Source organism: Phascolarctos cinereus, unplaced genomic scaffold, assembly GCF_003287225.1.
Source record: "Phascolarctos cinereus isolate Bilbo 61053 unplaced genomic scaffold, phaCin_HiC Scaffold_2;HRSCAF=192, whole genome shotgun sequence".
NCBI classification, from domain to species: Eukaryota; Metazoa; Chordata; class Mammalia; order Diprotodontia; family Phascolarctidae; genus Phascolarctos; species Phascolarctos cinereus.
The window spans coordinates 50,395,321-50,423,178 of record NW_027555625.1 but is presented as its reverse complement, the minus strand read 5'-3'; the positions used below and the strand labels follow the sequence as shown (position 1 = coordinate 50,423,178).

The following is a 27,858-nucleotide window of genomic DNA, read 5'->3' as shown; positions in this document are numbered from 1 at the left end:
GCATAACTATCTGTTGGGCCATTGCTCACCTGGTCATATTCTCCATCACTACTATCAGTAGCATCCGGGGTGACCCCCACCGCCGAGTAGGAGGGTGTGTTTGTGTCGTTTTGCATGAGTACCAGGAGAGACTTGTTCTGCTTGGCCTTGAAGTACAGAAATAGAATGGATAGAAGTTGGATGAAACCTTTAACCTGTGCATAAGAAAAAGTCTCTGAACAAGTAGAGTGGTCTTAAGCAAAAATAATAATAATACAGTTCATCTCTGCTCAGCCATTTTTTTTCTGTCATGGACCCTTTTGACAGTCTGGTGAAGCCTATGACCCCTTTTCAGAAAAATAATTTTAAATGTATAAAATAAAAGATATAGAATTACAAAGGGGAAGGGAGCAAGCATTTGCTGTGTGCCTACTATTTATCAGTTACTGTGTTCAGCACTTTACGAATATCTAATTTAATCTTCACAACAACCCCCAGAGGTAGCTGCTTTTATTATCCCTGTTTTACAGTTGAGAAAACTGAGGCAGCCAGCAGTTAAAGTGACTTGCTCAGGGTCATGTAGCTAGTAAGGCAGGCAGTTCAGATTCAGGTTTTCCTGACTCCAGGACTGGCTCTCTGTCCACCCTACCACCTAGCTGCCCTTTTCCAATTATATGGAAATGTAGTCTCAAAATAAATATTTTGAGGCCCATGGACCTCAGATTAAGAATTCCCAACTTTGTGCTTTACAGTTGGTGAAATACTGTATGTGCATGATTCATTTGAGCCTTGTCCTGGCCCTATGAGGTAGATAATGAATACCTCGCCATTAGAAGTCTTAGCTTGGAGGCTGGATAATGACTTTGGGGATATCGTAGAGAGAATTCCTGTTTAGGTACAGGTTTGATCTGGGTGTCTTTCAGAAAATCACATAACCCGCTATGCTCCTCAGTATCCTGTTCTATAAATTGAGGGGGTTGGACTCGGTGACCTTTTGTGGTTGGTCAGTCCTTTCAGTCATGTCTGACTCTTCCTGATCCCATTTGGAGTTTTCTTGCCAAAAATACTGGAGGTTTGCCATTTCCTTCCCCAGCTCATTTTATAGATGAAGAAACCAAGGCAGACAGGATTAAGTGACTTACCCAGCATTACACAGCTAGTAAGTTTCTGATATCAGATTTGGACTTAGGATGATTACTCTTCCTGACTCCAGGGCTAGCCCTCTATCCACTGCCCCACCTAGCTGCTCTGCTAAATGACCTAAAGATCTTGAAGGTCCTTTCTCCCTCTAATTATGTGAAACGTGTTTTGTTTGTGGATGTGATGCTGTGAAATATTAACTGAATTCCCGCTATGTATGTGTTGCATGTGTTCTGTAAGGGGCCTCTCCTTTCTCTGATTGGTCTGTTCCTCTCAGTACTTCACTTTTAAGGAAGTGTACAGGTCAGCCCCAACCAGCCATGTCTTCTCCGGGCTCCATTCCTAATTCTTCCATTCCTTTTCAACTTCCTTTTATGTATTGTCTTCCAGTATTAGAATTGTAAGCCCCATGAAGTCAGGGACTGTCTTTCTTTCTGCTTGTATTTGTATTCTCAGAGCTTACACGATGCCTGGCACACAGTAAGTGTTTAAGAAATGGTCCTTGACTAACTGGATGGACCATTAGAGACTGTGTCTGGGAGGACCTCAGCCACTGAACACTCTCTGGGACCATTTGCCCTTATCTCCTCGTGAAGTTTTTAATCTGCCACCTTTCTCATATCCTATCCCCTCCTCTGTTTTCATGTCTTTCTCCGACAACTGGAATCAAATGATCATTGCTTTTTACCATTGGAAAAGGTTGACCACAAGAATTGGAAATTGAGGGGATGTCCCTCAATTGGGGAATGGCTGAACGAGTTGTGGTATATGAATGTAATGAAATACTACTGTGCTGTAAGAAATGATGAGCAGACTTCAGAAAAACCTGGAAAGACTTACAGAACTGATGCTGAGTGAAATGAGCAGAACCATTGTGCACAGTAACAGCTACATTGTGCTGCAGCTGACTTATAGATTTAGCTCTTCTCAGCCATGCAAGGATCTAAGACAACTCCAAAAGACTCACAATGGAAAATGCTGCCCACATACAGAGAAAGAACTTTGGAGTCTGAATGCAGATGGAAGTATACTATTTGCTCTTCTTTTCTTTTGTTGTTTTGTTTTGTTTCTTCTTTCTCATGTTTCCTCCCATTTGTTCTAATTCCTCTTTATATCATGACTAATGTGAAAATATGTTTAATATGAATATATAAGTAGAGTCTATATCAGATTGCATGCAGTCTTGGGGAGGGGGAGGGAGAGGAGGGAGAAAACTCAAAATCTTATGGAAGTGAATGTTGAAAACTAAAAATAAATAAATAAATTATTAAAAAAGAAAAAAGTAAAAGGTGATGACAGCCCCCTTTCCTGGCACCTAGATGGTGCAGTGCAAAAAATGCTAATCCTGGAGTTAGAAAGATCTGAGTTCAGATGTGGCCTCACACATTTTACTCCTGTGTGTCCCTGGGCAAGTCATTAACCTCTGTCTGCTTCAGTTTCCTCTACTGTAAAATGGGGGTAATAATAGCACCTACCTCCCAGCGTTGTAGTGAAGGTCAAAGGAAATGATATTTGTAAAGTGCTTAGCACATAGTAGGTACTTAATAAATGCTTTCTTCTTTCCTACCCTCCTGAAAGTTTGGTCTTCCCTATTAGAATGTAAGCTTCTTGAAGTTTGCGCGCGCTCTCTCTCTCTCTCTCTCTCTCTCTCTCTCTCTCTCTCTCTCTCTCTCGTTCTTTCTCTTTCTTTTTCTCTCAGGCAGTGGGGGTTAAGTGACTTGGCCAGGGTCACACAGCTAGTAAATGTCAAGTGTATGGTCTGAGGCCTGATTTGAACTCAGATCCTCCTGACTTCAGGGCCGGTGCCCTTTCCATTGTGCCACCTAGCTGCCCACTCTCTTTTTTTATAAAAAGTTTTTCTTGACTCCTTTTTTTACATCACTGCAATTTTCCCCAGTATCCTTTCCTCTCCTCCACCCAGAGATCCATCCCGTGTAACAAAGCATTTTTTTAGGATAGAAAAAAAGAGGAAAAATCAGCATAACTGATCAATGCATAGAAAAAGTCTGAAAATTTGTGCCATGTACAATACTGTGGATCTCCCTCCTCAAAAAAGGTGTGGGTGGGAGTCTTTTATTTCTTATTTTAGGTCATATTTGTTTTTCAGTCATTTTGCAACATTCACTTGATTTTTTTTTCTTAATTCTTTCCATTTACATTGCTGTAGTCACTGTGTATACTGTTTGCTTGGCTCTGCTTACTTCACTCTGTGTCAGTTCATATAGATCTTTCCCGCCGTCTCTGTGGAGGCAGGTAGATGGCCCACTGGATAGAGCACTGGCCTTGGAGTCAGGAGGACCTGAGATCAAATCACGCTTAGTGGCTGTGCTGCGACTGGGCAAGTCACTTCACCCTGTCTGCCTCCTTTCCTCATCTGCAAAATGAGCTGCAGAAGGAAATGGTAAATCATTCCAGTATCTTAGCCAAGAAAATCCCAAAGGGGGTCACAAAGAGTTGGACTGAAAAACAACTCAGCAATAGCAAGACTTCTCTGTAGTCATCATTCACATCATTTCTTACGGCACAGTAGTATTCCATTAAATTCATGTGCTGCAATTTGTTTAGCCATTCCCCAATTGATAGATGATGATTTGGTTTCCAGTTCTTTGCTTCACAAGTACTGCTATAAACATTTTAGTATATTGGGGGACTTTCTTCTTCTTCTTCTTGTTCTTTTTTTTTGGGGTAAGGCAATTGGGGTTAAGTGACTTGCCCAGACTCACATAGCTATGAGTGTTATGTGTCTCAGGCCACGTTTGAACTCAGGTCCTCCTGACTCCAGAGCAGGTGCTGTATTCACTGTGCCACCTAGCTTCCCCCCCGGACTTTCTTCTTATCAGTGATGTCTTGAGGGTATAAGCCCAGTAATGGAATCTTTGGGTCAAAGTATATGGACATTTTCTTCACTTTCCATAAGAGTTGTCCTGAGTAACAGCTACACCAAAGATGCCTTAGTGTGTCTTCCTTGCCACAGCCCCTCCTATATTTGGAAGGTGCAACCTCTAAGTTTTTTTATTTACATCTTCTTAGTGATTTCTATTATTCTTTCATGTGATTGTGAATAGTTTGCAATTCTTTTGAGAACTGTTTGTTTATATACTTTGACCATTTATCCTTTGGGGAATGCCTGAGGCTTGTCTCTTAATTAGAGCCTAGAGACTTTCATCCTTTTTCTTTTAGTTTGGGGAAGGACTGTCTAGCTTTGTATTTGAGTTCCTAGTCCTTGGTATAGTTTTTGGCACAAAGTGCTTAATAAATGTTTTTCATTTATAGTTTAAAAAAAATGTATTGATACCTTTTGTTTTTACATTGCCTAAATTTTCTGATATGTCCATCTCTCTCCTCCTCCCAGAGAGCCATCCAATATAACAAAAGATTTTTTTAAAGAAAAAATCTTTTACAAAACTGATCAATACATTTTAAAAATTTCAATAAAAATGATCAGTATAATAAAAAAACCAAACCTGGCAGTACATGCAGTGTTCCACACCTGTAGACCCTCCCCCATCTTAGCAAAGGAGAAGGGAAGGGTTTTTATTCTTTCTTTTCTTTGGAACCAACCTTGTTTTGGTAATTTTGCAACATTCATTTTTGATTGTTTTGTGATGGTTGGTCTTGACATTGTTATAGTTGTGCTTATTATTTTTCTGGCTCTGCTTACTTCTCTTTTAATTAGTTCTTGTAGGTCTTTCTTTGCCCCCTCCTCCCCTTTTTTAAAGTCATGTTCATTTTTTTAAAAAGTTAATTTAATTTTTAGTTGTGAACATTCACTTCCATATACTTTTGAGTTCCCAATTTTCTCCCTCCCCCCATACAGTGTGCAATCTGATATAGACTCTTCATATTCATTCCTATTAAACATGTTTTCACCTTAGTCATGCTGTAAAGAAGAATTAGAACCAATAGGAAGAACCACAAGAACGAAGAAACAGAACAAAACAGAAGGAAAAAAAGAGCAAATATTATTTAGACATTCACTGTTAAATGGTACCTAGTTTTGTTTCTAGTTCTTTGCTGCTATAAATATGTTGGAGCATATGGAACCCTCCCACTCTCCTTTTTGCCAGTGACCTCCTTGGGATAAATACCTACTTGTGGAACCTGTGGTCAATGAATATGTACATTCTAGCCACTTTATTTGAGTAACTACAACATTGCTTTCCAAAATGGTTGTACTAATTCATAGCTCTATCAACAATACAGTAGAATGCCTGTCTTACAGCTCCTGTGACTATGGCTATTCTCATCTTTTAACATCTTTGTTAATTTGCAGTGTGTGAAGTGAAACCTCAGGATTGTTTGATTTGCATTTCTTTTACTAGTGATTGGGAACATTCTTTCATAAAATTAAAAATGTCAAATTCTTCCTTTGAGAATGCTTTTATATCATTTGAACACTTACCTAATGGAGGAATGGCTTTTGATCTTATATATATTCTGTGCACTTCTGTTAGTTACCGAATGCTTCTTCAAAAAATTTGACAAAGCTCTTTTTCCCATTTAGCAGCTTCCTTCCTTATCTTAGATACATTGTGTTTGTGCAGAAACTTTTCAGTTTTATTTAATTAAAATTCTTTTTTTATTCATTTGTTGTGTGTATGTATATATACATTTACATATGTGCATATATGTCTATATATACATCTATAAGTAAAATACTTTAAGCACTCTATATAGCACTTTAAGGTTGGCAAAAGTTTTATATATGGGGGTGTGTGTGTGTTTGTGTATGTTCGTAGGTGTGTGTTCTCTCTCCCAATAGAATGTAAACTTCTTGAGGACAGGAACTGTTTCGTTTTTCTATCTTTGAGTCCTAGGATATAGTGCTAGGCATATATAATAAGCACTTAATATGTGGTCACTAATTGATTTTATGTATCTGGATAGTTAGGATTTTTTCCAAACTTGCTGAAATCACTTTTATACTGCTTAGTTTCACATATGGCTTACCCCTAGGTTTTTCTTTATTAGAGAGTTTTTTTCTTTGTGTTTTCTGTAGTTGACCTCATGCCCTGTGATCTGCAGCTCTTTTAAAATAGGTAGACTTTCTGTAGGCAGGAAATAGGAATTGTTAGTTATAGGAAGAAACAAGGGCAGCTAGGTGTCAAAGTGGATAGATTGTCAAGTCTCAGGAAAAGCTGAGTTCAAATGTGGCCTGAGAGAGATACTTACTAGCTAGGTGACTCTGGGCAAGTCACTTAACCCCATTTGCTTCAGTTTCCTCATCTGTAAAATGGAAGTAATGATTTTTGCCTGCCTGCCTCATAACATCATTGTGATGATTAAATGAGATACCATTCAAAGTACTTTGTAAGCTTAAAGCATTATGTAACTGTAATTATTTCTTACTTGTAACATAGCTAAGTGATGCCACTACTCTAGAAAAGCTTGTCATATCTACAAGCCAATTTTTATGTCCTTAATCTTTTCACTAGGAAAAGGTTAAGCATTAAAGAGCAGTTACTGTATCAGTTTTTATTTAATTCAGCAGACACTGCTAACAAAGAGAACAAATGAATATGGGGTAATATTTCTGTGGCGCAGCCGCAAGTACAGTGAGGTGGTGCAGTAAATAGAGTGGTGGGCCTGGACTCAGGAAGACTCATCTTCCCAGGTTCAAATCTGGCCTCAGACACTCACTAGCTGTATGACCTTGGGCAAGTCTCTTAACCCTGTTTGCCTCAGTTTCCTTATCTGTCAAATGAGCTGGAGAAGGAAATGGCACACCACTCCAAGTATCTCTGCCAAGAAAAGTCCAAATGGGGTCATGAAAGGTTGGACACAACTGAAGCGGCTGAACAATAACAACAACACTATTTTACTTTGATCCCTGATATTGTTTTTTTCTTTCAGAGTTTACTTTTGAGGACATTGTCCCCTACCTTTCAAGGAATCAGAGGATTGTTATTGAAACAACATCTAATTCAGAATCCTGTCAGACTCTGGAAACTTTTAGGTATGGACCTTTTGTGTGAATCTTAGGTGTGAACCTTTAGAAAAGCAGCTGCCATTGTAGTAGTAGGAGCAACAGCAGTAATAGTAGGTGTTATCTAGTGCTTCAGAGTTTGCAGAATCGTCTCTACGAGGGAGGTGTTAAACTGAGGCTTTCAGAGGTTCTCTCTTCCCCAGAGTCACAACCAGTTCAAGTGTCTGAGCGCTTTCAAACCCAAGTTTTTCTGACTCCAAGTCCTTTTGCGCCTGTACAATGTTTGCCTTTCAATATATAGGGGAGGGAGCAAAAAACCAAGGTGTAACAGTCCCACCTTTTCCTCTAGATAGCTGTGTAACCTTATATGTCATTTGACCCTGGGTCTCAGTTTCCACAGCGGTAAAATGAAAGGCTTTAAGAGCTCTTACAGTGCTAAAATGCCATTATTCTAAATTAGAAATAGGTAATAATGTTGCCAGTGTGATATTGGCAAAAAAGTTTAGCTATCTCTTCATGGTGATATAGTGGGTACAGAGTTGGCCTCCAAGTCAGGAAGACCTGGGTTCAAGTCCATCCTTTGACACATGCTAGCCATGTGACCCTAGGCAAGTGTCAGCCTTTGCTGGTACACATTCCTCCCCTGGGAGTTGCCTATGCCAGTGAAATCACAAATCTCTTTCTTAAAGGGGACTGAATAGTGCAGTGGCTAGAGCTCTGAGCCTGGAGTCAGGAAGACCTGAGTTCCAATCCAGTTTTAGTCATTTGCCTCTGCCTCAGTTTCCTTAACTGAAAAAAATGGAGGTAATATGTATCTCCCAGGGTTGTTATGAGGATAAAGTTAGATAATATTTGTAAAATTTTAACATAATGTCTGGCATATAATAAGTACCTAATAAATTCTTATTTCTGTCATTTCCTTCTGTCCTATGCCTAGTCATTTGACTATGAAGAAGAATTTTCACTTCTGCTCTAGGATTGTTTTATTCTTTGTATTTCTAGTGCTTAATGACGTGTCTAGCACATAACTGGTACTTAAGAAATGTTTGTTGAATTTCTTCCATCACTGAAATCCATATTTCGTTAGAATATGCTAGAGTGAATTAAGGAAGGACAATATATTTAAGGTCTGAATGGTATTTTTCTTTTTTTGCTTGATATGGAGTTGCTTTGATTTTTATGTAATGTTTTTCATATAGCAAGAAGTGACATTGTACTACTTGAAAAATAAATAAATCTTGAGTTTTAAAACTTTTTATTGTAAATTTTGACTAAAATAAACCTTCAGATATGTAAACAAGAATAAAAAAGATTGTTCCCAAACTGTACGAATCTGTTTTTCCATGTTGTCTTTGGCCTTCTGTCAGCTGTTGAAGGAAATAGCTCTGTTGCAGATCTGCAGTGTTGCTGTGAATGTTTTAAATGCAGAATGGAACTGAAAATAAACTACAAAGAATTTAGCACTTAAAATAGAGAGGTATTGCCCTTTAGTGAGTCACTCTACTACTTGGCTGACCTCCTACCTAATGCTTTCTTTTAGTCCTGGGTTAAAGAACCTTTAGCATAGATACTATGTACTTCTTGTTCAGCTTGTTTTTATCGTGGAGAAGCAGAAAAAGATTGAAAAATGTAGAATCCTAATTACCAGCAAGCAGCCTGCTATCCATATGTGATAATGGAGAGTGTGTGTATGTGTGCGCCAGTTGGTTTTGAGTCAGTAGCTTGCACATGTGAATTCTGTGTGGTTTTTCCTTTTAAAATGTGAGAAACAGAGGAAGGTGGCATATATCTTCATAACTTCAAAATAATCCTTTTAGTATGTGACAGTGACTCTCAAACAAACAAGATTCATTTGTAGTTCTGTCAGCATTCCTGTAAAGATAGTTACAGTTTATTCCACTGCTTTGAAATGTGTGTGTGTGTGTGTGTGTGTGTGTGTGTGTTTATAAAAATAAAATTTTGCTAAGGGCTATTCTCTTGTTCAAAGGCCTTAGACAAACTGAGGCCTTTAGTGTAGAAGTTGCTGTCTTTCTGGCATATCCTAGTGATAGTGACAAGAAAGTTACTTGATATTGCTTTGTTCAAGGAAGCTACTTGTTTGTGAATTCCTAAGAGATCCTAGAATGTCAGGGTGGATAGAGGAGCAACCTTGAAGTCAGAAAGATCTGAGTTAAAGTCCTTTCTCTGAAATGTGTTAATTGTATATCCATTGCTGATTCTATTAACCTCTCAGTCAGGGTCCCTTGCAACTCTCTAGGACTGAAAGTTACAAATGAGTTGCCAATATGTATTGGTGGAGCCACTTTCCACCTTAAATAGTAGGTCTGGACAAAAAAATTATTTTCCACATTAATGATCCATTTAAAGAGCTTTAATTATCTTCTGCAACATCTTCCCAACACATTTCCATAATCACTGAATATGATTGCTCTACCTTAGTTGTTTTAAACGGTGTCATAAGTCACACTCATTCATTTTATCCAGTGAATGGGTAAAATTTTTTCAGATGCTTTGTCTTGCTTCATTCATTTTATCATGTAGTAAGCTTTTTTTTTCTCTGTGGTTTCATACCTTGACACTAAATACTGCATATATTCCTTGTAGGTGGCACTTCTTATTTTAGTACCTCCAGGATGAAGCAAAAGAATAAGGAGAAAGAAAAATCCAAGGGAAAAATACCAGAAGATGATGAAGGTAGGTCTGAGATTTTGAAGTAGTTGTTACACCTGATGTTCAGAAATCACTTGGCTTTTCTTAGTGTAGACACACTAGTAGTGTGCAAAGCCAGCCTTACAAAGAGTGGCATTCATGAGATGTCACATTTCTATGTGTTGATTGGGTTTTAATTGGCATTTCAATCCACTTGTCTTTTAATTTTAAACAAGTAGTCCCACCTCTGACTCCATCCTGCTTGAAAGTTACTTCATTTATCTGTTTCTAAGATCCCTTTTGTTTCCTCAGTAGACACAGACACAAGTTTGTGCATTGGATATAATTGTACTTTTGGCTCTACGCACACCTTGATGTCCTCCCACATTTGGAGTTTATCTCCATGGGTGTTTGGAGTGATAGGGAGGAATGAATGAGGATGATTTAGCCAAAAGTGCCCAACTGCCAGCATTGGTCTGATGACTACTGCTGACTTTACCCTGGGAGCTACCCTAAGAGGGCTGCTGTAATGGAGAGAAAAGAATAGGTAAAGGTACCATCCCTTTGGACCACTAAAAACAGGGGGATGGGTTTCCTTTAAGGCTCATTTCAGCTGCCACCTCTTTTGTGGAGCCTTCCTTGACCCACTTTCCAGTGGTGGTTATTCTCTTCCTCTTCAGATTACTTTCAGTTTTCTTATCTGTGTCATGTGTTTTTCCTTTTCTCTCTATCCCTGTCCCCTTCAGTGTATTCTTCCCCTCCCCCCATGCACCTTAAGGTCAGGAATTATTTATAGTTTTGTTTGTATGTGTCCAATCCTAGCACATAACTTGCACAGTGCCTCGCATATAGTTTTTTTAATTGAATTGAAAAAAGATCAAACACTACCCGCATTCTACAGCTGTAAGAGGACCTCAGAGATATACCTTTGACTTATCCTCCAACTTGGTATGGTCATGTCAAAAAGCACCGCTTTAATCGATTTTTTCTGAGTTCTCCAGATAAGAGAGAAAGCCATCAGTGTGTCTTTGGGAATCATCAGTGTTCATGAAGTTCAGACATTTGAACTTGTCTAGAGTAGATGTTCTGTGACAAAAATAAAGCCTCCAGTGAAGATCAGAACTCTTTGGAATCTCCAGGACCCTAGAGTGTACAGTGGTGTCGGAGGAAGCTCAGTTGTCTCTGCATCTGGGACTCAGAAATTCTTCCTTGGAGCTGCTGTTGTTCTTGTGGTGCAGTTTAGCATCCCCTCCTTACCAGGTTCTCTGTGCCTTACCCTTATCGACTTGAGTCGTCAGTGGCAGACCTTAAGTTCACTGAAATTTCCATTCCCCCATCTCCCAACACGCAAGGAAGAATGGGTTACAAAAGTGAGTGACCAGGTTAGTTTATTTGATTAAAATATTTCATTCTATGACCTAATGAAAGTCTTTAGAACTTAGGTACAATGAGAGAAACAGAAGCAGGGCTGGTTTCATAGGTTAATTTAATATAGTGCCTCCATCTTAAACATGGAGTTTAACTATGGAGACATACTCCCAGTGCTTCTTGTGTCTAGATCTAAGCTGCTTGTATCTAGATAAAGCATAGCTTGCTGAGGCTTGTAGTTTTTCTTAAGTAACATCTTCACATTAAGTTTGAAAAGCTATTTAGATACAAGGTAAATGAAAGATTTATTATGAACTTACTGTGCTAAGTACTGGGGATACTTTATAAGCAAGTTCCTGCTCTTAGTGAGTTTACATTCTCTTGAGGGAAGAGGACACCTAAAGTAGGGCAGGGCAGGGCAGGGCAGGGACATTTCTCTGGTGTCATGATGTGGAAAGAGCAGTAGCCTGGCTTCCTTTGTGCCTTAAGGATTAACTACTGTTAGAAAAAATATTTCCGAAAGGTAGTTCACTGTACTCTTTAAAAGCTACTGAATCACAATGTGTCAACAGGTTTTAGTAGCTTTTTCTTTATGGTCTGTAGAGTTTGACCTAAATATTTCTTATTACTATCTCTCTGACTTTGGTGGTTTTGGCAGTAGTTACAGGTGCGTCAGATAATTGGCTATTCTGTGTAATTTGATTTTGTGGGTTGTACTTTCTTGGGGCAGAGTTAGAAGTTCCAGGTTTTAAGTTCAACTTCTAAACCTCTATTGCTAGCTGGAAAAATCTCACAGTTGCTTTTTTTAAGGTTCTGAATTTTTATTCTGAATTTAGCAAACACATAATAAAATAGACATTTCCATATACATAGAATATAAAAAGATTGTGTATGAAAATGTAGACCTCTATGGTGTATATACTACTTGATTTTTCTTTTACAGATAGTATAATAAATTCAGCACGTAGCTTTCAAAGCTGTCTTATGTCTGTGAGATTTTTCTGGGCTTCTGTTTTCTTGTGCACATTTTAGGAAAGCTTCATTGATTCTCTTTTCTTCTCTCTCTTCCTCTCTCTCCATCCTTCCCTTCCTTGCTTTTTCTTCTGATTCTGTTCACTTTAGTCTGCATCATTTCAAACAAGAAGTCATTCCAGCTTTCTATGGATCTGTCCCTGTGTCATTTCTTTTGGCAGAATGCTTTTACTATTTTTGCTTTCAAGTATTTTTATATATTTAGATGCTATTCCTTTTTCTTTGGTCTCTTTGGGATATAGGTCTTGTAGTAACATCACTGAGTCAAAGGGTATAGACAATTTAGTAACTTTTTTAGGAACTGTTCTGAATTGCTATTTACCAACAGTATATTAGTGAGCCTATTTTCCTACATCTCTGCCACATTTAACATTTCCCTTTTTTGTTGTCTTTGCTGATGTTCTTTTAATTTGCATTTTTCCAATTATTAATGATTTGGATCATTTAAAAATATGATTGTTGGTAGCTTGAATTTCTTCTGTCTGTTCATATTCTTCAACTATTTATCTGTTGGGGAATGGCTTTTGTTCTTATAAATTTTAATCAGTTGCTTATATATTTTGGGTTTGAGACTTTTATCATAGAAACTTGCTACAAAGATTTTTTTCTTTACATAATTGTTTCCCACTAATTTCAGTTGCATTGCTTTGTTTGTACAAAACTTTTTCAATTTTAGGCAATCAAAATTATCCATTTTATCCACTCTATCCCTTTTTTGGTCATCAACCAAATCTCCTATCCTTGAGATATTTAAGTTGTTTAAGAAAATTCCTTTCTTGCTCTCTAATTTGTTTGTGATATGACCTTTAATATCCAAATTATGGATCCATTTTGAGCTTATCTTACTATATGGTGTGAGATGCTGTTATACACTTAATTTCTGTCTGACTTTTCCTAGTAGTTTTTGTCAAATAGTGACTATTTCCGTTAATAGCTGGGGTCTTTGGGTTTACTGAACACAGTGCTGCTATGTTTATTTGCTTCTGTATGTTGTCTACCTAATCTGTACTTCTGATAAACTTCCCTTTTGAACAGTAGCAAATAATGTTGATGTTTACTGTTTTGTAGTATTGTTTGAGATCTAGTACTGTAACTCTCCCTTTCTTCCCGCTTTTTCCCATTATTCCACTTGAGATTCTTTACTGTTTGTTTCTAAGATAAAATTTGTTACTACTTTTTCTACCTTTAAAGTAATCCCTTGGCAGCTCTAATGGTAGGGCACTGAAGAGCTAAATTAATTTAAATAATATTGATTGTCATTTTTGTTACATTGTCTCAGCTTATCCATGAGCAAGTAATATTTCTCTAATTATAGAGGTCTCTCTTTATATAAAGAATGCTTTGTAGTTAAATTGATATAGTGCCATGTATGTCTTGCTAGATAGAGTCCCAAATATTTTTTAAAATCTTGGATTATATAGAATGAAATATCTCTTTCATCTCTTTCTACTGGATTTTATTGTTAAAATGCAGAAATGCTGATCAGTTATAGGGATTTGTTTTATATCCTGTAACCTCGCTGAAGTTATTTCAATTAATTTCTCAGTGAACTCTTTTGGGTTATTAGATGGACCATTTCATGTGCAAAGAGTAATAGTTTTGTTTCTTCTTTACCCGTACTTATTTCTCTGATTGCTTTTATTTGTCTTATTGCTATAGGTAGCATTTTCAATACCACATTAAATAAGTTATGATAACCAACCTTTCTCTATTGTGTACATTTTTTGCTTTTGGTTTTAGATCGATACTCCTTATCATATTAAGGAAAGATCCATTTATTCCAGTGTTTTCTAGTGTTTTTAAGAAAAATAGTTTGACTTTGTCAGAAGCTTTTTCAGAATCTATCATAATCATGTCTTTAAAAATTATTTTGTGCTATTAGTATAATAATAAGAATATGTCTGTTATGCTTATTATTTTCCTTATGTTGAATCAACTCTGTATTCCTAGTGTAAGTCCAACATAGTCATAGTGTGTATAATCTTTTAAAGATGTTATAATGTCCTTGCTAATATTTTTAATATTTTTGCATACATATTCATTAGGAAATTAGTCTATAGTTTTCTTTCTCTGCTTTGTCTTTCCCTGGTTTAGGTGTAAAGACCATAAATGTGTTATAGAAAGAGTTTGTGTGCTTCTTTTCTTATTTTTGCATAAAGTTTATATAATATTGAAATTAGTTGTTCTTTGAATGTTTGGTAAAATTCACTTGTAAATCTGTCTGGTCCTAGAATTTCTTCATTGGGAAGTTCATTTAGAGCTTGTTTGATCCTGGGCAAATCACTTAACCCCGGTTGCCTCACCAAAAAGCAAAAAAAATTTTAAAAAAATGACAGCTCTATTTTGGCTGTGATATTCCTAGAAGTTTTCATTTGGGGTTTCTTTTAGGAGGTGACCAGTGGATTTTTATTTTCTATTTTCACCTTTTCCTTTGGTTCTAATAGATGGGGAAGTTTTCATTTATTATTTCTTGAAATGTGGTATCCAGGCTTTTGTTATGGGTTGTGATTTTCAGGTAGGCCAGGTATTCTAAGGTGATCTCTCCTCCATCTATTTCTAGATTAATTGTTTTCCATAGAATCATTTAGAGATGGAAGAGAATGGAGAGATGTTCTAGCCTCTCCATTTTATAGATGAGGAGATGGAGGCCAGAGAAGTTACCTGCCTTGCCCAGGTGACTTAACACAACTACTAAGTGTCTGAGGTGAAATTTGAATCCAGGTCTTCTTGACCCTAAGACCAGCACTCTATCCACTGAATAAATAGTACTTGATTTTTCTAATGAAGCAGCTCACTTGATGCCATCAATCCCTTTCAACAGTTCAATTAAATTCAAGAACATATGTCTCTATTAAAGTTCTTTTCTTCAAAGAAATTAAAGGAATTCGAATAGGCAGTGAGGAAACAAAACTATCACTCTTTGCAGATGATATGATGTTATACTTAGAAAATCCTAAGGAATCAACTAAAAAACTACTTGAAATTATTAACAACTTTAGCAGCATATGTATATCATCAGCATTTCTATGTATTACCAACAAAATCCTGCAGCAAGATATATAGAGAGAAATTCCATTTAAAATAACTAGATTATATAAAATACTTGGAGTCTACCTGCCAAGACAAATCCAAGAACTGTATGAATACAACTATGAAACACTTTTCATACAAATAAAGTCAGATCTAAACAATTGGAAAAATATTGATTGCTTATGGATTGGCCAAGTCAACATAATAAAAATGACAATTCTACCTAAATTAATCTGTTTATTCAGTGCCATACCAAACTATCAAAAAATTTATAGAGCTAGAAAAATAGTAACAAAATTCATTTGGAAAAACAAAAGCTCAAGGATATCAAGGGAATCATTGGGAAAAAAATGCAAAAGAAAATAGACTAGCTGTACCAGAGCTCAACTATATTATAAAATGGTAAAAAAACCAATCTGGTGATGGATCAGTGGAATAGATTGCATACAAATTACATTATAATAAATGGCCATAGTCACTTAGTTTATGATAAATCCAAAGATCCACACTTTTGGAACAAAAACTCATTATTTGACAAAAATTGCTGGGAAAACTAGAAAACTATGGCAGAAACTAGGTATAAACCAACATCTCATACCATATACCAAGATGAGGTCAGAATGGGTACATGATTTACACATTAAGGGTGATACCGTAAGCAAATTAAGAGAGCATGGATGGGGCAGCTAGGTGGTGCAATAGATAGAGCACCAGCCCTGAAGTCAGGAAGACCTGAGTTCAAATCTGGCCTCAGACCAAACCCTTGACACTTACTAGCTGTGTGACCCTGGGCAAGTCATTTAACCCTGATTGCCTCACCAAAAAGCAAAAAAAAAAAAAAAAGAAATGATAAGCAGGATGATTTCAGAAAAACCTGAAAAGACTTACATGAACTGATGAAAAGTGAAGTGAACAGAACCAGGAGAACATTGTACACAAGAATAACAATATTGTGTGATCAATTGTAAATGACTTAGCTATTCTCAGCAATACAGTGATCCAAGATAGTCCCAAAGGACTAATGATGAAGCATACTATCTGCCTCCAGAGAAAGAACTGATTTTGATTGAATACAGATTGAAGCATGCTATTTTCACTCTTTCATTTTTTCTTTTATTCAAGTCTTCTTGTACAAAATGACTAACATGAGATGTTTTACGTAATCGCACATGTAGAACCTATATCTAATTGCTTGCCATCTCAGAGGGGTAAGGGGAGGGAGAGAGAAAAGCATAGAATTTGGAACTCAAAGCTTTAATTTTTTTTGAGGGAGGGGCAAGGTAGTCAAGGTTAAGTGACTTGCCTAGGGTCACACAGCTAGCAAGTATCAAATGTCTGAGACCATATTTGGACTCAGGTCCAAATAGCTACTCCAGGGCCAGTTTTCTGTGCTCCCTAGCTGCCCCTAAATAAAAAGGTTAGAAAAATAAAGTTCTTTTCACATATGTGTACAATATGAAAATCTATATTAATTCCAGTTTCCTAGATGTTACTTTTGTGGCTTTATATGTAGAAGTTTAAGGGGGCAGCTAGGTGGCACAGTGGATAGAGCACCGGCCCTGGAGTGAGGAGGACCTGAGTTCAAATCCAGCCTGAGACACATAACACTCACTAGCTGTGTGACTCTGGGCAAGTCACTTAACTCCGCAACTGCCTCACTTAAAAAAAAAAGTTTAAGAATCAGGTCTTTAATTCCAAGAATTTTAATTCTCACAATTTCATGAAAATGATCTTGTGAATTGTTTTCTTATCACGTTTTTGCAAAGTGATTCTTGGCTATAGCAATCCCTGAAGATCATACACTAAAGTTTTGTCAGTCAGCAAGCATTTGTTTATTAAGAGTCTGCAATAAACCAATAATGTATACTTTTCATTGTCTAATCTAATTTTCAAGCAGCTCAGTAGGTTTACCACCATCTCTTTTAAGCTATTAATTCTCTTTGCCTTTCTTACCCTCCCAGTTGTTTTCTTTAACGTTGTGTTTAAATCTTTCATTTCATTTCTTTCAGAGACTCTTGGCGGTACTTGTGGCCAGGACATTCTTTTCTCTGAGGTCTCCTTAATCTGGTTGTTAAGTTGCTCTCTCCTCTTTTGAGTTTATATCTTAAGCCATAATATTTATTTATTTTGTTCAGCATTTTCTTCTGTTTACCCATATCTCCAGCCTCAGGTTTTGAATTTGGGCATTGTACTTGAATCAGATTTAGCTCCCTCCTGTATTCTTATGGGAAGAACCTGTGGGAAGAAGTGACTAAGATCAGGATTCACTCTTTGCAGGAATTCCTGAATTTTGGCTTTTATCTCCTGGTGGCTAGACTTAGACTTTGGCCTTGCCTCCTTCTTTGTTTTTCTCCTTGGACATTTCTGAGCTTGGAGTTTCCTTTTCCTTCCTGTGATCCTTGTAGGCCCCCCAAAAATGTTATTGATTATGCAGATGGCAGGTTTTGGGTTCTGAACTGAAGCACTTGTAGAACTTTACATGGGTGTTTGTTAGGGACCTGTGCTTTTCTAGGTCCTGAAATGCAGCCATTTTCCCAGAATTCCACAGAAATAGTTTTACAGATGGTTTTATTGAAATGAATGAAGGGTCTCTGGTCGAATTTTCTGTTCTCACATGTATTTAGTAGCAAAAACTAGAAAGTAATAAGGCAGAAGAATAAAGGAAGCATTTGCAAATGTCTGTGATTAAGATGGAAAAAAATTTTTTTTGCCTCAAATGAAGTTTTTGAGCCTGAAGGGGGAAGGTAGGATTTGGGTAGGTAGAAGAGAGTGATTAGAGGAATAACTCTGGGATAGTTAAAATTTTATCTGTTAATATCTTTTATTTTTACATCACCTTCATTTCCAAATATATCTCTTCCCCAACCTGCTTGGTGAGCCATCCCTTGCAGTAAAAATTTTTGAAAGAAATGAAAAAAGCAGTTCAGCAAAACTAACCAACACATTAATCATATCTGACATTATGTGCAGTCTCCCTCACATAGTCTTCCACATTTGCAAAAACGGGAAAGAGGTGCATTTTCTCAGTGTTTCTCTGTGTCCTAGATTGGTCATGATAATAGTACAGGGTTTATTTTGTTTTCATTTTTTCCAGTCGCATTGTTTTGGTCACTGTGTATATTGTTTTCTTCTTTCAATTTACTTTACTCTTCATCAGTTCATACAAGACTTCCTATGTTCTCTGAATTTTTTATGTTTTTGCTTTTTAGGATACAGTGACATTTCATTACTTTAATATATCACAAATTTGTTTAGCCATTCCCTAGTCATCAGGTATCTACTTTGTTTCCAGTTCTTTGCTATGACAAAAAAGTACTGCTATCAGTATTTTGGTGTTTATGGGGCCTTTTTTTTCCCTTCTGTTTTTGACCTCTTTGTATACCTTATTGGGTCAATTGACCTGTTATCTGGGTCAAGGTGTATTGCCGTTTTGGTCTCTTTTGTATATGTTGACGTTGATTTGTGGAATAGTTGGACCAGTGCACAATTTCATTAATAATATATTAGTGTGCCTGTTATTTTTGTAGCCTACCAACATCGGCTGTGTTCATGATTTTTACCAACTTTTTGGTTATGTGGTGGAAGTTCTGAATTGTTTTATTCCCATTTCTCTTTGTGTTCTGTCCCCTCAGCCTCTTGTGCTCTGCGATCCAGTGACGCTGGATACTTGATGGTCCTCCCGTAAGACATTCCATCTTCAGACTCTGGGCATTCTTACTGGCTTCCCCCATGCCTGGTATCCTTTCCCTCCCCTCTCTCTCCTGGCTCCCCTGACTTACTTCAAGTTCCAGCTAAAATCCCACCTTCTACAAGATGCCTTTCTTGATCCTCCTTAATTCTAGTGCCTTTTCTTTCTTTATTGTCTCTGACTTATCCTGGTAGAGTTGGCTTTATTGTGGCTCCAAAGCAATAAAAAATATGATTTGAACTTTCATGATCTAGTTTAGGCCAGCAGCTTAATTTTAATGTAGCTATGTCTTTTTGAATTAAGTCTGTCTTTTGTTCAGAAAATAATTTTATGAGACTTTCCTTGCCTTGTGTTGCACATAAGTATTTGTTTTTTAAAAAATCACCTTCAAGATTCAGTTTATGTACCAATAACCTTTGCAAAGACATCCTGCAGAGAATTTAGTGCAGGCCCTCATTAACTCATACTTAAATATTGCATTAGCCCTGCCTCAAGTCTATCCCCACTCCAGTCCATCTTCCAATCAACTGTCAAATTAATCTTGAAGTACAGATCTGACCATGTCATTCGTCTATGCAGTAAACTCGAGTGGCTCTCTTTCACCTCCAGGACCAACTATGAAAAACTCTATTTGGTGTTCAAAGCCCTTGCAACTTGGCTCCTCCCTCCTTCCCAGTCATCTCTTATTGTCCATCTCCCCCACAGATTCTGCAGTCTGGTGACCTGGGCCTCCAGGTTGTTCCTCCCATACAGCACTCTCCAGACTCAGTCCCTCATGCCTGGAATTCTTTCCCTGCTCATCTCCATCTCTTGGCTTCCTTTAGGCCACAGCTAAAATCCGCCTTTAATTCTAGTGTCTTCTTTTTATTATCTCCAATTGATCATATATATGTGTGTGTGTGTGTGTGTGTGTGTATGTGTATGTATGTGTATGTGTATGTGTGTATATGTGTGTGTGTGTGTATATATATATATATGTGTGTGTGTATATATACATGTATATATCTATCTGTGTATCCTGTTTGAACTTTGTTGTTTTTCATCTTGTTTGAACTTTGTTGTTTTTCATGTTGTCTTCTTCATTAGCCTGGGAGCTTTGTTAGAGTAGGGACTGTTTTTTGCCTTTTTTTGTATCCATAGTGCTTAGCAGTTGTGCTACCGAGTAGTAGGTGCTTGACAAGTGCTTATTGACTGACAATCCATTCAGTTCATCAAACACTTATAAATCACCTACTAAGTGCCAGGAATTTTAATGTTCAGTAACTTTAGTGCATTATTAGGAAAAGGGTAAAACAATGAAAACTCTGATTCATCAAAAGAAGAGGCCTCATGCCTTTATATAGCATTACACAATTATGTAGAAGCCTCCTGCTCTACGTACATCCATATGTATATATACATACCTACATAAATGTGTACATATGTATACATTTATATATATCTAATATGTCATAGACATTTTATTAATAAGAGAGAAGCGCCTGGAAATGGAAATTGCCATATAATACCACAAGAGATGAAACTGTTACATCTCAATAGATGGCAAATAATTTGTTACTGATAGAGTTATTTCTAAATCAGTGGTCAGTATGGTCAGATTGTGCTTATTAAAAAAAAGATAAAAATTGTCTCCAAAGGATGACCCCTCTTCCTTCTCTATCACTTAGGTGCCTTCTGTCACACTCTTCCTTCACCTCTGCCTCACATGATGAAGTGGCCTTACTCTTTATCAAGGCTAACCCCTCTGCTTGTTTAAGCAATCCCATTCCATCCCATCTGCTCCAACACATTGTCCCTTGTTGTCATCCCCACTCTTGTACTTATTTTCAATCTCTCCCATTTTACTAGCTCATTTTTTACTGCCTACAAACGTGCCTGTTTCTCCCCCATCTTGAAAAAAATCACTTGCTCTTTCTATCCCTGCTATCACATTACCATCTTATAGATCTTCTGGAGCTAAGGAGCTTCAGGAACTAAGTTCCTGAAAAAGATGTGTACAGTAGGAGCCTCTAGGTACTCTTTCTTCTTAATCCTTTGTAATCCAACTTTTGACCTTATCATTCCACCAGAACTTCTCTTTCCAAAGTTACTAACAATTCAATAGCTTTTTTACAGTGCTCATTCTCCTTGATCTCTTGGTAGCCTCTGACACTCTTAATTACTCTCAACTCTTTTCTCCTTGATACTCTCTTCTCTAGGTTTTCAGGACAACTCCTCTCTCCTGGTTCCCCTCCTGCCTGCATGACTGCTCCTTCTCTGTTTTCTTTGCTAGATCCTCTGCCAGATCACACTCTCTAAGTGTCCCTTAGGGTTCTATCCTAGGCCCTCTTCTCCCTCTATATTGTTTTGCTTAGGGATTTCATCAGTTCCCATGGATTTAATTACTATCTCTATGCTGATGATTCTCATATTTTCCCATCCTGCCCTAATCTCTCTTGTGATGTCCAGTCTTGTATCTTCTTTTTTTTTTTCCAGTGAGACAATTGGGGTTAAGTGACTTGCCCAGAGTTACACAGCTTGTGAGTGTTACATGTCTTAGGCCGAATTTGAACTCAGGTCCTCCTGACTCCAGGGCGGGTGCTCTGTCCACTGCGCCACCTAGCTGCCCCCTAATCTTGTATCTTCTTCAACTGCCTTTCAGACATTCTGACTGTCCAGTAAGCATCTTAATTTCTTTTTGTATTCCCAGTGCTTAACATAGTGCTTGGCACATAAGTGCTTGCTATATACTTTTTGAGTGATTGATTGGATGCAGTTAGAATAGCTCCAATAGTACCTATTTAAGCAAGCTTTTTCTGCAAAATATGGATAATGAAGAACAGATATTGCTCTAGAGGATCATAATTTCCTCTTGAATTTTAACTGATATAAAGCAGTTGTTTTGAGAAGGTCGAAAGAACCTAGAAACTGCTTGAGCCAACAAACATTTGATCTCCTTATCAAACAGAGAGAGATGTTAGAAAAAGTAATACTGGTTTAGCATATAAGCTCATTGGTAAAATATTGCAGAATAAAAGATTGGACTGTTTATGAATGGCATCAGTTCTTAAAACAATGTAAAACAGTAGAGAGAAAGCCAAGTTTGCAGCAAGGTTAATGTGGGACCAATTAGGCTAGATTGTTGTGAAAGCAGTTCATTCTAAAACTGTAAGAAGAATAACAAACAGATGAAAAAATGGAAAAGATTTGTAAAAATTTCCGTAACAAAGTTTCTCTGTCAGTGACAGTGCTGCTATCACATTTTGGGCTATGAAATTACAGTCTCAGTGGGCAGAAATGGAACAGAAGAAGACAAAAACAGAAAGAGGAGCTGAACTGGACCACTATTTAGTAGGTAGGGTCCTTCTCCCCCTCACACAGATGAAATTAATTTTTTTCTTTAAAGGGTGACAAAACTCTCACCTGGAACTTATTGCCCTGGGGCCTAGGGCTTTAACTGTGTCATATGGTCACTCAGAGGCATAAAAAGGCCCAACTATGTGGAGTCAGAGCCCTTCAGATCTGATAGGTGTCCCAAGTGTGTATTACCAAACCTTTCCCAAACCAAACTCTTTCCATATGAGAGAGAGTCATGGCCATGGGTGGAGAGAGAAGGAAACATTCAAGAGATGCGGTGGAAGCAGAGTCGGGAAGATGGCAGTATGAGACAAGATAAAGCAGGATGGTTCCAAGGTTGCCATTTTTGGTGACTGGCAAGATGGTGATGTTCTTGACTGAAATTGGGCAGTCAAGAAGACAAGCACATTTGGTGATAAGAGAATGAGTTCTGTTTTGGAAAGAGGGAGTTGGGGGTGTCTGTAGATCATCCAGGTTGAGATGTCCAGCAGTTGAGTGATGATGCTCCAAAGAGATGACAACTGGGTATGAAGATTCAGGAGTCGCTCTCTGTAGAAGTTATCATTGAGATCTAAGACAATGTAGAAGGACTCATGAAAAATGCTCTCCATTTTCAGAGAAAGAGCTAACAGAGTCTGAATGCAGATTGAAGCATATGTTTTCTTTACTTTCTTTGGGGTTTTTTTTGATCTGTGTTTTCTTTCCTATGACTAACATGGAAATATGTTTTACATGATTGCGCATATATAACCTATATCAAATTGCTTGCCTTTTCAGTAGGGGAGGGAGGGAAGGTAAGGAGGGAAAGAATTTGGAACTCAAAATTTTATATAAAAAATGAATGTTAAAAATTGTTTTTATGTGTAATTGGAGAAAAATAAAATATTGGGGAAAGAAGTTTAAAAAAAAAGAAGTGATCATTGAAGTCAGGAGAATGGATGAGAGCACTATATGTGAATGTGGAGCAAGGAGAACCCCTGGCAGGACTGAGCAGTGGCAGAGAGCCATGAGGATTATTCTTGCATTCATATGGTGCCATAAGATGTCTGAAGAGCACTTTTCAAACCTTGAAACCCTATATGTTCTAGGTAAAGAAAAACTTTCTAAATGCAGGGCAAAAAAAGATCACCTTGGTTCTAAATTCGATATTGTTCTTGATTCAAGTTCCTTTTTCATTCCCTACATTCATTTGGCCTCTAAATCTTCTGTTTTTCCTTTGAAATTCATCTTATATTCATTGTGTGCTATATTCCTATTGTTTCTTTGGATCAGACTTGTAACCTCATTGTTTTAGGGAACTCCTAGTGAGGAAGCTTCCTCTGCCAGTACAGGTCAGCACCTACTCAGCAGTTTAAACCCTGCTCTATGGAGGAGAGAAGTGACTCGCCCAGGGTCACACAGCCAGGCTGGGGGGAGGCACAGAATTTCAGCCAGGCTTTGATTCAGGCTTTGCTCTCCATCCAGTGCCACGTGCTTTCTCTTAATTTCTCACCATAGTAAAGCTTACCTTCCCTCATCCATTTTTAAGGCTGTCCATATTCTAGCCCCTATTGTAATGTAATAATTCCCCATTTATGTTTGCAGAGCACTTTACAAAGTGCTTTCCTAGACAGTGCTTACCACACCTATTGGCCCATCTTCTGTTTGGGCAGATTTTAGGCAGGACTTTTCACTGGCCACTGCTCGTTTCTGCCTCTGTGCCTTCACTTTTGTTGCTTCCGTTGCCTGGAATTGACCCCCCCTTTCCTTGTACATTAAGTTCTTTGTCCTTTTTATGTCATGAGTCCTTTTGACAGTCTGGTGAATCATATGAATCCCTTCTTGTAATAAGGCTCTATTTAAAAAGACATAGAATATGTAGGATTACAAAGGAAACCAGCTCTATCACTATCTCTGCCTATATATTTGTAAACAAGTTCATGGGCCCCAGGTTAAGCACTCTTGCTCTATAGAGTCCCCAAAGCTGTGCATCCTTTAAGGCCTAGTTCAGGTCACTCTTTCTGATTAAACTTTACCTGACTTACTTTTTCTTTGATACCCTTTCCTTTAGATTCCTGTTGAACTTACATAGTCTGTACCACGCTGTTTAGCTTTTCATTACGTAGTCTTCTTTGCTCACTGTTACTTTTATTTAGTATTTGATTTCTTCCTAATTAATCTTCCTGAGGGCAGTGTGTTAGACAGAGACATCGCTGTTTTGAGTACATGGTAGATGGGTGGTGATGGGTAAAGAAAAATACTGCCTTAATTATGATAATATCCTCCACTATCCAGGATACTAGGGTTTAGAATATCCAGTTCGTGTTGATAGGAGAGGGCCTGCCTTTTATTGGAGAGATCTCCGGAGGAGGCGTGAGAGTCAGTAATCTTGTATGTACAAAACAAAGCTGTATTGCTTCTATTTATAGCTAAACCATGTCTTTCTAAAAGTCAGGCTTAAACCAGAAAGCAGATGAAATTTTTAGAAAATGCTTTGTGCTTGAAGAGCAGATAATTTTAGCAAGATGGTTGGATCATGTACCTTTTCTGCATAGAGTATAAAGATAGACTAATGAGAAATAATTGTGCTGCAGTCTTTGGCCTAAATTTCTACTCATAAATTTAATCTCTGGTACAAGTAAATATACAAAATGCTCAGCAACGTGAGTTAAATTGTTTCTAATGCTTTACTTTTATATTGAAATCATACAATTATCTGGAGAAAAGGGATCTCCATTTTTATTATTACCAAGAATTAATCAACTCTTGGAAACTTTTTTTTAAAGCATCCATCTCTCTAACAATGAATTCTCTGTTTTTTGGAAACAGCCTCTTGAATTAGAGAACTAGATTGAAATGAAGTATCAGAGATGATTTCTAATGCTGTAGCTATAGTAAACTATTTATTTGCCTGAAGTTATAACTTAGAAGAGAATTATGCATTCTAAGATGAGTAATGACCTGGGTATAGTTTACTCTTTGTGGAAATAGTTTGAAATGAAGTTCAAAAATATCTTTCTGTTTTCCAACTGCAGTTGTGCTCATTTGGTTTTCTCTCCTAAGCTGAACCAAAAATCATAACCATTATTCTAAGCCACATTGCTTTATCCTGTCACTCCTGTCGTAGGCTCCTCTTTTCCGCCTCTTGCCTGGTCTGCTATTTTCAGGCACCACCTCCACTAACCAGTGAAGGAGGACCTCTTTGCCCATCCCCTGCCTGTGGCTCAGGTACAGTTCATCAGGTTGTGAATATCTTCCCTGCTCTGGGCCTGAGCTCTTTTTATTTGGGGTGTGTTTGTCTCTTTTTGTCTGCTGGCCTACTTGCTTCTGTGTGGGGAAGCTGTATGTGCCTACTTAATGTGTATGAGTGTAATTTAGTGTGTCAAGAGAAGTGCCAGGAGATATGAACAAAGAAAGGGAAGAAAGACAAGGACTGTCTTGAGTTATTAAGTGTTAAAAGGCCTCAGGTTATGAAGAGCTATGTGATTTGTTCTGACTAAGCCTCAGGAAGGTTCCAGGATGTAATCCTCAGAGCTTAGTCAAAGTCATGATGTTGAAACTGTTGCTCATTTCTGCAGCAGACTCTACAGCCAAACTTTGCCTTTTTCCCTTGTGAGAACGTACTCTCCACACCTCTGGCCTCACCCCAGGGAGTGGATGTGATTTTTTTCCTTGTTAGTCACCGTTTCACCCTCCTTTGTTTGCTTTCTTCATTGGCCTTCCTTTCCTTCTGAAAGGCACTGCTTACTCTGGGAAGCCTTCCCTGATCCGCCTTCTTTGGATAGGTCATTTGTGTATCTACTTTATCCCCCTCTCAGATCTTATTTTCCATCTAGATCTGACTTTGTCTTCCAATGATTTGGTACAGAGCCTTTGACCTGGTAAGTGCTGCATTTATATTTAGTCCATGGAGTTGTTCCCTGCCCATAGATCATATCTACCAGAGGTCTGACACTCTCCATCCCTTCTTCTGCACCTGTACAAATCATACCTTTATTTGAGGCCTGGCTCAATCCAATCTAGTCTGTGAAGTCTTCTGTAGTAATTGTAGCCCACACTAATCTCTTCTTTTAGAATTTCACAGTCTCAGAGTTGCATAGCACTTCAGAGGTCATATAGTTGAATCTGTATCTGAGCAGGAATCTTCTCTATATAATATATAGACTCAAGTGAATATCTAGTAATGGGGAACCCATTACTTAAAAAAATTTAATTGATTTTTTTTGTTCTTATATCACCAAAATTCTCCTCTGTATCTCTCCTGCTACCACCCCCCAGTTTCCCAGAGAGCCATCCTATGTAACAAGGAATTTTTCTATTACTTTTTGATGTAGCCTGTTTCACTTTAGTACAGCTCTTATCATTAGGATTTCCTCTGATGTTGTTCCATTGTTTCAGTTGTATCTGACTCTTCGTGATGCCATTTAGGGTTTTCCTGGCAAAGATACTGGAGTGGTTTGCCATTTCCTTCTCCAGCTCATTTTACAGATGAGGAAAATGAAGCAAATAGGGTTAAGTGACTTGTCCAGGGTCACACAGCTAGTAAGGGTCTGAGACCAGAATAGCTAAGCTGCCTCAGTTTTTCCTTACGTGGAACCTAAGTCTGACTCTACAACTTATACCCATTATTCTTAGTTGCATTCTTGAAGGCCAGGCAAAACTAGTTAAACCTTCTTCTTTTTTTAAAATTTATTTAAAATTTATTTATTTATTTTTTGGGGCAGTTGGGGTTAAGTGACTTGCCCTGGGTCACACAGCTAGTAAGTGTCAAGTGTTTGGTCTGAGGCTGGATTTGAACTCAGGTTCTCCTGACTTCAGGGCCCTTGCTCTATCCACTTTGCCACCTAGCTGCTCCACTAGTTAAACTTTCTTCTGCATGACGGGTCTTCAAATACTTGAATAAAGCTGTCATGTCCATTCTGTTTTTTCCACTGTCCATGCTAAATGAGTTCTCATCTTTTCAGTCATGAGATGTCATCTATAGCAATCATTATGAACTGGAGGAGTCAAGGAGTATTCAGTGAAGGAGGCAGGACTAATGAAAGGGATGAGAATTCTCTACACTTGTGTAGCACTTAGTGTGGGTGCAGAATATATTAGTGCTCATTTATATGCTGTTTCATACTATTGACTAATTGTTCATGTATGGAAAAATTTCCTGACCAGATTATCAGTACCTTCCCAATCTCAATGAATTGGTGATTAAGTTCAACTTTACCCTGTTCTCTATTCTCAAATCTCTTTTCCTCCAGTCCTCTTGCTCCTCATGCCTTGTCAACCCTCAACTCGGCATTACTTCCATCATCTACTTCCTTTTATCCTACTAAGTTCTGCTAACTAGAGCTGGAAGAAATCACAAAACTATTCTGACTGGCTTTGCTGCTGTGTTATCTGATCTTAGTTGAACCCTTACTGTAGCAGGGCAGTCATTCTGCTCCTCTTTAATCTGTTCTTTGTCCCACCCACCACAGAAGCTGTTCTCAACTTTCTTTTCTGTTTCTTCTCCCATCCAGTCTTTAGCTACCTTGTACTTGACTGAAAAAATTTGCCTCAAGCTTCTTCTTTTCCCTTTTACAATTCTTTTTTTTTCTTTTTAGGCAATTGGGGTTAAGTGACTTGCCCAGGGTCCCACAGCTAGTAAGTGTCTAGTGTTTGGTCTGAGGCCGGATTTGAACTCAGGTCCTCCTGACTTCAGGGCCGGTGCTCTGTGCTCTGTCCACTGCGCCACCTA

The 27,858-nt window shown here is 37.9% G+C and overlaps 1 protein-coding gene across 2 annotated transcripts in view; it reads left to right on the top strand.

The window, feature by feature from the left end:
• Positions 1-27,858, top strand: part of SPG7 (SPG7 matrix AAA peptidase subunit, paraplegin) — an 83,560-nt gene that overhangs the window by 940 nt on the left and 54,762 nt on the right. For both annotated transcript variants that reach the window (XM_020989135.2, XM_020989134.2), the window contains exons 2-3: positions 6,973-7,075; positions 9,650-9,739. In XM_020989135.2, coding sequence (XP_020844794.1) covers positions 6,973-7,075; positions 9,650-9,739 — 193 coding nt within the window. The remainder of the gene's footprint in view (positions 1-6,972; positions 7,076-9,649; positions 9,740-27,858) is intronic.